General features: G+C 49.9%; 1 protein-coding gene across 3 annotated transcripts in view; it reads right to left on the bottom strand.

Annotated features, from left to right (window-relative positions):
• Positions 1 to 14,140, bottom strand: part of LOC144481792 (uncharacterized) — a 76,563-nt gene that overhangs the window by 16,323 nt on the left and 46,100 nt on the right. For 2 of the 3 annotated variants that reach the window (XM_078200928.1, XM_078200927.1), the window contains 3 exons: positions 11,254 to 11,382; positions 7,314 to 7,436; positions 2,413 to 2,548 (listed from right to left, as the gene is read on the bottom strand). In XM_078200928.1, the coding sequence (XP_078057054.1) occupies positions 2,413 to 2,548; positions 7,314 to 7,436; positions 11,254 to 11,382 (388 nt within the window). The remainder of the gene's footprint in view (positions 1 to 2,412; positions 2,549 to 7,313; positions 7,437 to 11,253; positions 11,383 to 14,140) is intronic. The other variant, XM_078200929.1, reaches the window with a different exon arrangement.

Raw genomic sequence — 14,140 nt, 5'->3', positions numbered from 1 at the left:
TCCGGTTTCCTCCCACAGTCCAAAGATGTGCAGGTTAGGTGGACTGGCCATGCTAAATTGACCCTAGTGTCAGTGGGATTAGCAGGGTAAATATGTGAGGTTACGGGAATAGCGCCTGGGTGGGATCGTGGTCGGTGCAGACTCGATGGGCCTCCATCTGCACCGTAGGGATTCTCTCCTATCTTTGCCCCTCATGATTTTATAAACCTCAATAAGGTCACCCCCTCATTCTCCTCTGTTCCAAGGACTTAAGTCCTAGTCTGGCCAACCTCTCCCTGCAACTCAGACCCACTAGTCATAGAATCATAGAAACCCTACAGTGCAGGAAGAGGCCATTCGGCCCATCGAATCTGCACCGACCACAATCCCACCCAGGCCCTACCCCCATATCCCCATGGATATTTTACCCGCTAATCCCTCTAACCTACGCATCTCAGGAAACTAAGGGGCAATTTTAGCATGGCCAATCAACCTCACCCGCACACCTTTGGATCATAGAATCCTTTTACATCCGTGTACTTATCCAAATGCTTTTTAAATGTTGCTATCGCACCTGCCACAACCACTTTCTCTGGCAGCTCGTTCCACTCCCGAGTCCTGGCAATATCCTCGTAAATCTCGTTTGCACTCTTTCCAGTTTATCAACGATTTTCCTATAACAGGGTGACTAAAACTGTACACCATACTCCAAGTACAGCCTCACCAACCACTTATACAATGGTAACATAATGTCCCAACTCCTATACTTGACACCTTGACGGATGAAGGCCAGTGTGCTAAACAGTAGATAGTAATCTCATGGGCACAATGTTAACTGTAATAGAGACATCCCTTGATTCAAAGAACAAAGAACAAAGAACAGTACAGCACAGGAAACAGGCCCTTCGGCCCTCCAAGCCTGTGCCGCTCCTTGGTCCAACTAGACCAATCGTTTGTATCCCTCCATTCCCAGGCTGCTCATGTGACTATCCAGGTAAGTCTTAAACGATGTCAGCGTGCCTGCCTCCACCACCCTACTTGGCAGCGCATTCCAGGCCCCCACCACCCTCTGTGTAAAAAACGTCCCTCTGATATCTGAGTTATACTTCGCCCCTCTCAGCTTGAGCCCGTGACCCCTCGTGATCGTCACCTGCGACCTGGGAAAAAGCTTCCCACTGTTCACCCTATCTATACCCTTCATAATCTTGTACACCTCTATTAGATCTCCCCTCATTCTCCGTCTTTCCAAGGAGAACAACCCCAGTCTACCCAATCTCTCCTCATAGCTAAGACCCTCCATACCAGGCAACATCCTGGTAAACCTTCTCTGCACTCTCTCTAACGCCTCCACGTCCTTCTGGTAGTGCGGCGACCAGAACTGGACGCAGTACTCCAAATGTGGCCTAACCAGGGTTCTATACAGCTGCATCATCAGACTCCAGCTTTTATACTCTATACCCCGTCCTATAAAGGCAAGCATACCATATGCCTTCTTCACCACCTTCTCCACCTGTGTTGCCACCTTCAAGGATTTGTGGACTTGCACACCTAGGTCCCTCTGTGTTTCTATACTCCTGATGACTCTGCCATTTATTGTATAACTCCTCCCTACATTATTTCTTCCAAAATGCATCACTTCGCATTTATCCGGATTAAACTCCATCTGCCACCTCTCCGCCCAATTTTCCAGCCTATCTATATCCTCTTGTATTGCCCGACAATGCTCTTCGCTATCTGCAAGTCCAGCTATCTCTTGCCATTAAAATGCTCTTTTATGGGCTCTTTCCCCCATTGACAAAGGACACAGGCTTGTTAGATGGAGTCAGCGTGTTAATGGGCAGGTGAGTACAAATAGCAGACTGCCCTGTCCTACCCCAGTGCGACAAGACGAAACCTCCAAACCGGTGGGAGACCAGGAGTGAGAGCATCAGTCAAGTGATTGAGGTGGTCTCTGACTAATGGGCACAGCACTAAGGCCCCCCCCTTCTGCTATTTTACTAGCCATTCAGAAAGAGAGCCTGACATTCGCGGCACGGTGGCTAGCACTGCTGCCTCAGAGCGCCAGGGACCCGGGTTCAATTCCAGCCTCTGGCCACTGTGGAGTTTGCACGTTCTCCCCGTGTCTGCACGGGTTTCCTCGCACACTCCAAAGATGTACGGGTTAGGTTGATTGCCCATGCTAAATTGCCCCTTGGTGTCAGGGGGACTAGCAAGGTGGGGTCAAGGGGATAGGGCCTGGGTGGGATTGTGGTCGGTGGAGACTCGATGGGCCGAATGGCCTCCTTCTGCACTGTAGGGATTCTATGATCCAACTTGAGTTGAAGGGCCAGAGTTTAACACTCTAAACTACTGTTACTCTTATTCAACAACTTTATGAGGGAACATGCATGCATTGGGGGAGAACTACAGATACTGTTTACGCAAGAGTCTCACTTTTGATTTCATCTCTTGACCTCTGACTCAGAATTAGCTGTTTCTCCAGCCTTTTCAGCTGTGCTTCGAGGTGCGTGATTCTCTGGGTGCTTTGGTCTTGCCAGCTGCTGAAACGGTCTTTCTCCTTCAGCGCTTCCTATGAGGGGGAAAAAGTCACAAACAGGAAGTGAAGAAGATGAGCGGGGTTACTCTGGAAACCGCTGTCGATGCACCTCCCAACAATCCCAGACATCAATAACCTAGATGTCATAGCAACGCATTAGACACCGGCACACAACCTTGGGTGAAAGTCAAACAGGCTGCCCCTGCTGCTCCTTTTCTCCTTCCCACCCTATCCTTATTCTAAAATTCTAACAGGACTGGACAGGGTAGACGCAGGGAGGATGTTCCCGATGGTGGGGGGGAGTCCAGAACCAGGGGTCACAGTCTGAGGATTCGGGGTAGACCATTTAGGACGGAGGTGAGGAGACATTTCTTCACCCGGGGAGCCTGTGGAATTCATTACATAGAAGATAGGAGCAGGAGGAGGCCATTCGGCCCGTCGAGCCTTCTCTGCTATTCATTATCATGGCTGATCGTCTAACTCAGGAGCCTAATCCCACTTTCTCCCCATACCTTTTGATCCCATTCGCCCCAAGTGCTATACCTAGCCAAAGTAGTTGATGCCAAAACATTGAATGTATTCCAGAGGCGGCTGGATATAGCACTTTGGGGGCGAACGGGGTCAAAGGTTATGGGGAGAAAGCAGGATGAGGCTATTGAGTTGGACGATAAGCCATGATGGCGATGAATGGCGGAGCAGGCCGGAAGGGCCGAATGGCCTCCTCCTGCTCCTATCTTCTACGTTTCTATTCCTTTCCCCTGCACCGCTTGTTGGGCAATGAGGGCAGGCTTGATACCCGCTCCCAATTCTCCAACAACATTGCTCTATAATCCAACTTCCTCAGTCCCTCCCACAAGAGCTGGCTATACGAATCTCAGGCCGTACTGCTGTCTCATGCTGCTGCACCAGGAACACCTTTTTTTAAGGAAAGCGTACGTTATCAGTGAAGGGGAAGCGTCTCATATGTCTGCATTGAACCAAGACACAGGTAGAATCCCACAGTGCAGAAGGAGGCCATTTAAGACCATAAGACATAGGAGCAGACTTAGGCCACTCGGCCCATCGAGTCTGCTCCGCCATTCAATCATGGCTGATATTTTTCTCATCCCCATTCTCCTGCCTCTTCCTCATAACCCCTGATCCCCTTATTAATCAAGAACCTATCTATCTCTGTCTTAAAGACACCCAATGACCCGGCCTCCACAGCCTTCTGCGGCAAAGAGTTCCACAGATTCACCACTCTCTGGCTGAAGAAATTCCTCCTCATCTCTGTTTTAAAGGCGGCACGGTAGCACAGTGGGTTAGCACTGCTGCTTCACAGCTCCAGGGTCCCGGGTTCGATTCCTGGCTCGGGTCACTGTCTGCGTGGAGTTTGCACATTCTCCTCGTGTTTGCGTGGGTTTCCTCCGGGTGCTCGGGTTTCCTCCCACAGTCCAAAGATGTGCGGGTTAGGTTGATTGGCCAGGTTAAAAATTGCCCCTTAGAATCCTGAGATGCGTAGGTTAGAGGGATTAGCGGGTAAATATGTGGGGGTAGGGCCTGGGTGGGATTGTGGTCGGTGCAGACTCGATGGGCCGAATGGCCTCCTTCTGCACTGTAGGGTTTCTATGAATCTATGATCGTCCCTTTAGCCTGAGGTTGTGCCCTCTGGTTCTGGTTTTTCCTACTAGTGGAAACATCCTCTCCACGTCCACTCTATCCAGGCCTCACAGTATCCTGTAAGTTTCAATAAGATCTCCCCTCATCCTTCTAAACTCCATCGAGTACAGACCCAGAGTCCTCAACCGTTCCTCGTACGACAAGCTCTTCATTCCAGGGATCATTCTTGTGAACCTCCTCTGGAGCCTTTCCAAGGCCAGCACATCCTTTTCATGGTCTTAAATTTGGCCCATCAAGCCTGCACGGACCACAATTCCAACCAGGCCCTATCTCCGCAACCCCAAGTATTTACCCTGCTAATCCACCTGACACTAAGGGGCCATTTAGCATGACCAATCCACCTAACCGGCACATCTTTGGACTGTGGGAGGAAACCGGAGCACCCGGAGGAAACCCACGCAGACACGGGGAGAACGTGCAAACTCCACACAGACAGTGACCCAAGCCTAGAAATCGAACCTGGGTCCCTGGCGCTGTGAGGCAGCAATGCAAGTAGCCAACCCTGACTTCTCATGCTGTGTATCCACTCAGCAGCAAGGCTTCCTGCAGTCCCCAACGCTCCGGGTGCTCCGGTTTCCTCCCACATTCCGAAATGTTTTTCTCATCCTTATGATGGTGCTGGGTTAGGGTGCATTGACCCGAACAGGTGCCGGGGTGTGTGGGCGACTAGGGGATTTTCATAGTCAGTTCATTGCAGAGTTAATGTAAAACTTATTTGTGGCTAATAAACAAACTTTTAAAAGCTTTATCTCAGGTGGGAGTATTGCGTAGGTTCACAAGAATAATTACCAGAATAATATTTGCGATTACACAAATGTAGATTCTGTTTCATGGAATTTAGAAGGTGGGGGAGGTTGATCTGACTGAAGATTTCACGAGGCACAAGTTTAAGATAAGGGGGGGGAAAAGGTTCAGTGGAGATGTGTGGGGGGAAGTTTTGTTTTTACACAGAGGGTGGTGGAGGCCTGGAATGCGCTGCCAAGTGAGATAGTTGAGGCAGTTACATGAACCACATTTAAGACTTATCCTGGTAGGCGCATGAACAGATGGTAAACAGAGGGATATAAGTGGTTGGTTTAAATATATGGACTTTAGTAAAGCGTTTGACAAAGTTCCTCATGGTAGGCTGGTGAAAAAGGTTGGATCTCATGGGATAAAGGGGGAGGTGGCTAGATGGGTGGAGAACTGGCTCGGTCACAGAAGACAGAGGGTGGTAGTGGAAGGGTCTTTTTCCGGCTGGAGGCCTGTGACTAGTGGTGTTCCGCAGGGCTCTGTATTGGGACCTCTGCTGTTTGTGATTTATATAAATGATCTGGAAGAAGGTGTAACTGGGGTGATCAGTAAGTTTGCGGACGACACAAAATTGGCAGGACTTGCAGATAGTGAGGAGCATTGTCAGAGGCTACAGAAGGATATAGATAGGCTGGAAATTTGGGCAAAGAAATGGCAGATGGAGTTCAATCCTGATAAATGCGAAGTGATGCATTTTGGTAGAAATAATGTAGGGAGGAGCTATACGATAAATGGCAGAACCATAAAGGGTGTAGATACGATAAGGGACCTGGGTGTGCAAGTCCACAGATCCTTGAAGGTGACGTCACAGGTGGAGAAGAAGGCATATGGCATGCTTGCCTTTATAGGACGGGGCATAGAGTATAAAAGTTGGGGTCTGATGTTGCAGATGTATAGAACGTTGGTTCGGCCGCATTTGGAATACTGCGTCCAGTTCTGGTCGCCACACTACCAGAAGGACGTGGAGGCTTTGGAGAGAGTACAGAAGAGGTTTACCAGGATGTTGCCTGGTATGGAGGGGTTTAGTTATGAGGAGAGATTGGGTAAACTGGGGTTGTTCTCCCTGGAAAGACGGAGGATGAGGGGAGACTTAATAGAGGTGTATAAAATTATGAAAGGCATAGATAGGGTGAACGGTGGGAAGCTTTTCCCCAGGTCGGTGGTGACGTTCACGAGGGGTCATAGGTTCAAGGTGAAGGGGGGGGGGGGGGGGGGGGGGTGGGAGAAGGTTTAACACAGATATCAGAAGGACATATTTTACACAGAGGGTGGTGGGGGCCTGGAATGCGCTGCCGGGCAAGGTGGTGGAGGCGGACACACTGGGAACGTTTAAGACTTATCTAGATAGCCATATGAACGGAGTGGGAACGGAGGGATACAAAAGAATGGTCTAGTTTGGACCAGGGAGCGGCACGGGCCTGGAGGGCCGAAGGGCCTGTTCCTGTGCTGTATTGTTCTTTGTTCTTAAATAGTAAACTTGACCGGCGCAGGCTTGGAGGGCCGAAGGGCCTGTTCCTGTGCTGTACTGTTCTTTGTTCTTTGATATTAAAGGGGAACAGATAGAGAGAAAGTATTTCCACTGGTTGGGGAGCCTAGGAATACAGGACATAGTCTAAATTTTGCAGCCAGACCTTTCAGGAGCGGAGGGTGGGAGGAGTTTGTAACACATTCAACAAACTGCAACTGATGGTAGGTCAGTTGTTCATTTTCAATCAGAGGTCAGTGGATTTTTGATAAATCAAAGTTAAGGGATAAGGGGCAAAAGCAGACATAGGGATCAAGGTCGCAGATCTAATCGAATGGTGTAACTGATTCCAGGGGTCAAAGAACAAAGAACAATACAGCACAGGAACAGGCCCTTCGGCCCTCCAAGCCCGCGCCGCTCCCCGGTCCAGGATTGAATCCTGAATCCAGGATCCCCGCCCAATTTTCTAGCCTATCTACATCCTAATATCGAGCTGTCCCTCACAGCTACGATGCTTTGTTCATCACAACCTATTAACTCACCCCCACCCCCCCATTCCAGACCATGTGATCTCCAGGGAGAGGCGAAAACCCAGAGTGAAAACCCCAGGGCCAATATGGGGAAAAGAAAAAATCTGGGAAATTCCTCTCCGACCCCCTGAGGCGATCGAAACGAGTCCAGGAGATCACACTGGCCCTGATCGGAAAATGCTTCCCAACCCTATTCATTTCCACTTCCACGAACACCATATGAATTCCCTGCCCCCGAGACAGGTTCCCAACTATCCGCAGTGTCGATTAGCGTACTCCAGTCTCTGCGCTCCGAACAGTAGAGAACCCAGAAATTCCAAAAGGGAGGTTTCCTTCAACACAGTAACATCACCTGGAGACTTTTCTGCAGATTGTCCCCCTTCCTCTGGCGGCTTTCCAGTTCCTTCTCAGCGCAGTGAAAATTAGCCTTGACTTCCTCCAACTCCCTGTCCGCCAGCTGTTTCCGTGCTGCCATCTGTCAGAAAGAAGCTGGACAAGCTCAAAGCACCATCCCGGCAGACTACACGGCTGAGAAAATGTTGCTTTTTTTTTTTGGCTGAGGTCAGGACGTCCACAAGATCTACAAGTGGGGGCGGCGCGGTGGCACAGTGGGTTAGCGCCGCTGCCTCACAGCGCCAGGGACCCGAGTTCGATTCCCAGCCTTGGGTCACTGTCTGTGCGGAGTCTGCACGTTCTCCCCCGCCCCCCCAATTGCCCGTTCTGCGTGGGTTTCCTCCGAGTGCTCCGGTTTCCTCCCACACTCCAAAGATATGCAGATTAGGTGGATTGGCCGTGCTAAATTGACCCCGAGTGATCAAAGATGCACAGGTTAGGTGCTAGATTCTCCCTCAGTGCAACCCGAACAGGCGCTGGAGTGTGGCGACTGAGGGATTTTCACAGTAACTTCATTGCAGTGTTAATGGAAGCCGACTTGTGACACTAATAAATAAACTTTAAGTATATCGCAAGGGGGATAGAATATAAAAGCAGAGATGTCTTGCTGCATCTGTACAGGGCATTGGTGAGGCCGCAGCTGGAATACTGTGTGCAGTATTGGTCCCCTTATTTGCGGAAGGATATATTGGCCTTGGAGGGAGTGCAGAGAAGGTTCACCAGGTTGATACCGGAGATGAGGGGTGTTGATTATGAGGAGAGACTGAGCAGATTGGGTTTGTACTCGTTGGAATTTAGAAGGCTGAGGGGGGATCTTATAGAGACCTATAAGATAATGAAGGGGCTGGATAGGGTAGAGATGGAGAGATTCTTTCCACTTAGAAAGGAAGCTAGAACTAGAGGGCACAGCCTCAAAATAAAGGGGGGTCAGTTTAGGACAGAGTTGAGGAGGAACTTCTTCTCTCAGAGGGTGGTGAATCTCTGGAATTCTCTGCCCACTGAAGTGGTGGAGGCTACCTCGTTGAATATGTTTAAATCACCGATAGATGGATTCCTGATCAATAAGGGAATTAAGGGTTATGGGGAGCAGGCGGGTAAGTGGAACTGATCCACTTCAGATCAGCCATGATCTTATTGAATGGCGGGGCAGGCTCGAGGGGCTAGATGGCCTACTCCTGCTCCTATTTCTTATGTTCTTATCTGAAAATCCCCAGTAATTTCATCCAGCCCATTTGTCAACAACATCTGAACAAAAACCGGCAAAGGTTAAAGTATAGAATCCCGACAGTGCAGAAGGAGGCCATTCAGCCCATCGTGTCTGCACCAACTCTCTGAAAGAGAGTCTTACCCAGGCCCTTCTCCCCGTCGTATCCCTGCAACTCCACGCATTTACCGCAGCTAAACCATCTAACCGACACATCTTTGGACACTGAGGGAGAATTTAGCATGGCCAATCCACCTAACCTGCACATCTTTGGACTGTGGGAGGAAACCGGAGCACCCGGAGGAAACCCACGCAGACACGGGGAGAACGTGCAGACCCCACGCAGTCGGTGACCCTTCCTCACAGTGGGGAGCGCTACTGTGAGGCAGTAGGTGGGGCAGCAGTGCGAACCACTGTGCCACCATGCCACCCGCAAACATTTTACATGAAGGTTCTGCACTAAATTAAAAGTTATTTTCCGCTAAACAGCACATGGTAATTTAAGGTTAAAAAAAAATCTCCCTCCCTGCTGGTGGGCTGAGATCGTCCAACAAAGACCGGACCAGGATGGAGGCCGATCCACAGTTTCACACAAAGCTCCGTAACTCCACCAATTATGGCTCAGTCATAAAAAAGTGAAGCCGATCATTAAACTCCTTTAAAAGGCTTGCGCGCGATTTCAGTCACCTTAGCTTAGGGATCTGGGCGTATAGGTACGCAGGTCACCGAAAGTGGCATCGCAGGTGGAGAAAGTAGTCAAGAAGGCATACGGTATGCTTCCCTTCATTGGCCAGGGCACTGAGTTTTAAAAATTGGCAAGTCAAAGGGAAAGACTCTTAGTACTGTAGAGGATCAGAAGGATCTTGGGGTCCGGGTCCATAGGACTCTAAAATCGGCCCCGCAGGTGGAGGAGGTGGTTAAGAAGGCGTATGGTGTGCTGGCCTTTATCAATCGAGGGATTGAGTTTAGGAGTCCGGGGATAATGATGCAGCTATATAAGACCCTCGTCGGACCCCACTTGGAGTACTGTGCTCAGTTCTGGTCGCTTCATTACAGGAAGGGTGTGGAAAAGATTGAAAGGGTGCAGAGGAGATTTACAAGGATGTTGCCTGGATTGAGTGGCATGCCTTATGAGGATAGGCTGAGGGAGCTCGGTCTTTTCTCCTTGGAGAGACGAAGGATGAGAGGAGACCTAATAGAGGTATATAAGATGTTGAGAGGCATAGATCGGGTGGACTCTCAGAGGCTTTTTCCCAGGGTGGAAATGGCTGCTACGAGAGGACACAGGTTTAGGGTGCTGGGGGGTAGGTACAGGGGAAATGTTAGGGGGAAGTTTTTCACACAGAGGGTGGTGGGCGAGTGGAATCGGCTGCCGTCAGTGGTGGTGGAGGCGAACTCAATAGGGTCTTTTAAGAGACTCCTGGATGAGTACATGGAGCTTAATAGGATGGAGGGTTATAGGTAGGTCTAGAAGGTAGGGATGTGTTCAGCACAACTTGTGGGCCGAAGGGACTGTTTGTGCTGTAGTTTTTCTATGTTTCAGCCTTTATAGAACCTTAGTTCGGCCGCACTTGGAAAATATAGTGTTTGATTCTGGTCGCCACACCACCAGAAGGATATGGAGGCTTTGGAGAGAGTGCAGAAAAGATTTACCAGGACGTTGCCTTGTTTGGAGGGTATTAACAGTATTAGCCGGCACAGTGGGTTAGCACTGCTGCCTCACAGCGCCAGGGATCCGGGTTTGATTCCTGGCTTGGGTCACTGTCTGTGTGGAGTTTGCACGCTCTCCCCGTGTCTGCGTGGGTTTCCTCCGGGTGCTCCAGTTTCCTCCCACAGTTTGAAAGACGTGCTGGTTAGGGTGCATTGACCCGAACAGGCGCCGGAGTGTGGCAACTAGGGGAATTGCACAGTAACTTCATTGTAGTGTTAATGTAAGCCTACTTGTGACCAATAAATAAATTTTTAACTTAGCGATGAGGAGAGGTTGGAGAAACTTGGTTTGTTCTCACTGGAGTGACGGAGGTTGAGGGGCGACCTGATAGAAGTCTACAAGATTATGAGAGGCATGGACAGAGTGGATAGTCAGACGCTTTTTCCCAGGGTGGAAGAGTCAATTAATAGGGGGCAATTAAGGAGTGAGGGGCAAGGTTTAAAGGAGATGTACAAGGCAAGTCTTTTTTTTTTACACAGAGGTTAGTGGGTGTCTGGAACTCACTGCTGGGGAGGTCGTGGAAGCAGATACATAGAATCCTACAGTGCAGGAAGCCATGTGGTCCATCGAGTCTGCACTGACCACAATCCCACCCAGGCCATTTCCCCACAACCCCCTGCATTTACCCTAGCTAGCCCCCCCGCTGTCACTAAGGGGCAATTGAGCATGGCCAATCCACCTAACCTGCACATCTTTGGACTGTGGGAGGAAACCGGAGGAAACCCACGCAGACACAGGGAGAACCTGCAGATTCCGCACAGACAGTGACCCAAGTCGGGAAACAAACCCGGGTCACTGTGCCACCATGCTGCCCGATAGTGACTTTTAAGAGGTGCCTGGACAAATACATGAATAGGATGGGAACGGAGGGATATGGTCCCTGGAAGAGTTGGAGGTTTTAGTTAAGTCGGGCAGCATGGTCGGTGCAGGCTTGGAGGGGCCGAAGGGCCTGTTCCTGTGCTGTAATTTTCTTTGTCCTCTTACCTTATCGATTGTAGATTGTAAAGCCAGGTGCTCACTCTTCAGCTTCTGGATCTCTTGGTTGAGTTGGTTTTTCTCCTGTTTGCACTGATGCTCGAGGTTACGGTACGCACGTTGCTGCTCTGACAGCTCCTGTAATGTGGGGTGAGGGGGGGGGAGAGATATCACAAAACACTTTTAATTGGTCACTCACCAGTTAGCTGTCATTAACGCTGAATAATAGAACTGGGGAGGCGATGGCCTGGTGATATTATCACTAGACTATTAATGCAGAAACTCAGCTAATGTTCTGGGGAACCCGGTTTCGAATCCCGCCACGGCAGCTGGTGGAATGTGAATTCAATAAGAAATATCTGGAAATAAGAATCTACTGATGACCCATTGTCAGGAAAAACCCATCTGGTTCACTAATGTCCACAGTAAGTAGTCTCACAACACCGGGTTACAGTCCAACAGGTTTATTTGGGATCGTGATACCAAATAAACCTGCTGGACTTTAAACGACTTACTGTGCCCACCCCAGTCCAACGCCGGCATCTCCACATCATCATCATTAATGTCCTTTAGGGAAGGAAATCTGCCGTCCTTACCCTGGTCTGGCCTACATGTGGCTCCAGATCCACAGCAATGTGGTTGACTCTCAACTGGCCTCGGGCAACTAGGGATGGGCAATAAATGTTGGCCCAGCCAGCGACGCCCGTGTCCCATGAATGAATTTTTAAAAAAGAATTTTAAAAAAGGGTGTGATGCATGGGTGCACCGTATTACGAGAAGCAAACGCTAGCCTCCTGGATTCTTGTCACCCGCGAAGACAAGCTGTCAGCATTGATAAAAGACGCCTCAGAAAGCAGTCCAGCACATACTTCCCCACAGGCCACGTACCAGAGTCCGTTCTGTTGTGGAAAAACCCAATTTCAGCCTGAAGATCAGCCGGGCATTCGAAATGCACTCAGTAAGGATTAGGAAGCGGGGGGGGGGGAAAAAGGCAAATAATATTTTTTTTTATAAATCAGCCGGGACTCCCACTCCCAGCCACCCCCACGCAGTGCTGGAAATTACAAATCTGGGAATCTTTGCTTAACAGCGCCAGGCAGTGCCCACTGCTACTCTCAGTCCTGGTTTCCACAGGAACAGCGAGAGATAACGGAGCACTGTGGGTGCCAGAGGGACCGTATTGCAGCGCAGGATGCGTCATCTTGACTCCAACTCGGAACCCCATTTACCTCCTCCAATCACCCAAGTGGAATCGGTGAAGAGTGTGACGCAGTGCTGGCTCTCGGCTCAAAGAAATTGGATATTGATGTACAAATTCTTTTTCAAAATTTGTACATGGGATGTGGACATCGCAGGCTGGGCCAGCACTTATTGCCCATCTCTGAGGGCATTTGAGAGTCAACCAGATTGTAAATGTGACTCCAGAGCCACAGCAAAGAAAATTACAGCACAGGAACAGGCCCTTCAAGCCTGCACCGACCGTCCTGCCCCGACTGAACTAAAACCCCGTACCCTTCCGGCGACCGTATCCCTCTATTCATGCATTTGTCCAGATGCCCCTTAAAAGTCACTATTGTATCCACTTCCACTATCTCCCCCGGCAGCGAGTTCCAGGCACCCACCACCCTCTGTGTAAAAAACATGCCTCGTACATCTCCTTTAAACCTTGCCCCTCGCACCTTAAACCTATGCCCCCTAGTAATTGACTCTTCCACGCTGGGGAAAAAGCTTCTGACTATCCACTCTGTCCATGCCCCTCATAATCTTGTAGACTTCTATCAGGTCGCCCCCTCAACCTCTGTCGTTCCAGTGAGAACAAACCAAGTTTCTCCAACCTCTCCTTATAGCTAATGCCCTCCATACCAGGCAACATCCTGGTAAATCTTTTCCATACCCTCTCCAAAGCCTCCACATCCTTCTGGTAGTGTGGCGACCAAAATTGAACACTATATTCCAAGTGTGGCCTAAGGTTCTATAAAGCTGCAACATGACTTGCCAATTTTTAAACTCAATGCCCCGGCCGATGAAGGCAAGCATGCCGTATGCCTTCTTGACAACCTTCTCCACCTGCGTTGCCACTTTCAGTGACCTGTGTACCTGTACGCACAGATCCCTTTGCCTATCAATACTCTTGAGGGTTCTGCCAGACCGGGTAAGGACGGCAGATTTCCTTCCCTAAAAGGACATTAGTGAAGGTGGGGAAGGTGACATTGGGGAAGGCGATGGCCTAGTGGTATTATCGCTAGACTATTAATCCAGAAACTCAGCTAATGTTCTGGGGGGACCCGGGTTCGAATCCCGCCACGGCAGATGGTGGAATTTGGATTCAATAAAAAAATATTTGATTTATGGGGCGGCACGGTAGCGCAGTGGGTTAGCACTGCTGCTTCACAGCTCCAGGGGCCTGGGTTCGATTCCCGGCTCGGGTCACTGTCTGTGTGGAGCTTGCACATTCTCCTCGTGTCTGCGTGGGTTTCCTCCGGGTGCTCCGGTTTCCTCCCACAGTCCAAAGATGTGCGGGTTAGGTTGATTGGCCAGGTTAAAAAAAAAATTGCCCCTTAGAGTCCTGGGATGCGTAGATTAGAGGGATTAGTGGGTAAGATATGGGGGTAGGGCCTGGGTGGGATTGTGGTCGGTGCAGACACGATGGGCCGAATGGCCTCTTTCTGTACTGTAGGGTTTCTCTTTCTCTGAACCAGATGGGTTTTTCCGACAATCGACAATGGGTGGGTCATCAGTGGATTCTTAATTCCAGATTTTTTTTCTAAAAAAACTGAATTCAAATTCCGCCATCCGCCGTGGCGGGATTCGAACCCAGGTCCCCCAGAGTGTTTCCCTGGGTCTCCTGGATTCCTAGTCCAGTGGCAATGTCACTACGCCACTGCCCCCCACCCCT

Source organism: Mustelus asterias, chromosome 33, assembly GCF_964213995.1.
Source record: "Mustelus asterias chromosome 33, sMusAst1.hap1.1, whole genome shotgun sequence".
Lineage (NCBI taxonomy): Eukaryota > Metazoa > Chordata > Chondrichthyes > Carcharhiniformes > Triakidae > Mustelus > Mustelus asterias.
Note: the sequence above shows the minus strand (reverse complement) of the source record. Positions and strands in the feature narration are given on the sequence as shown.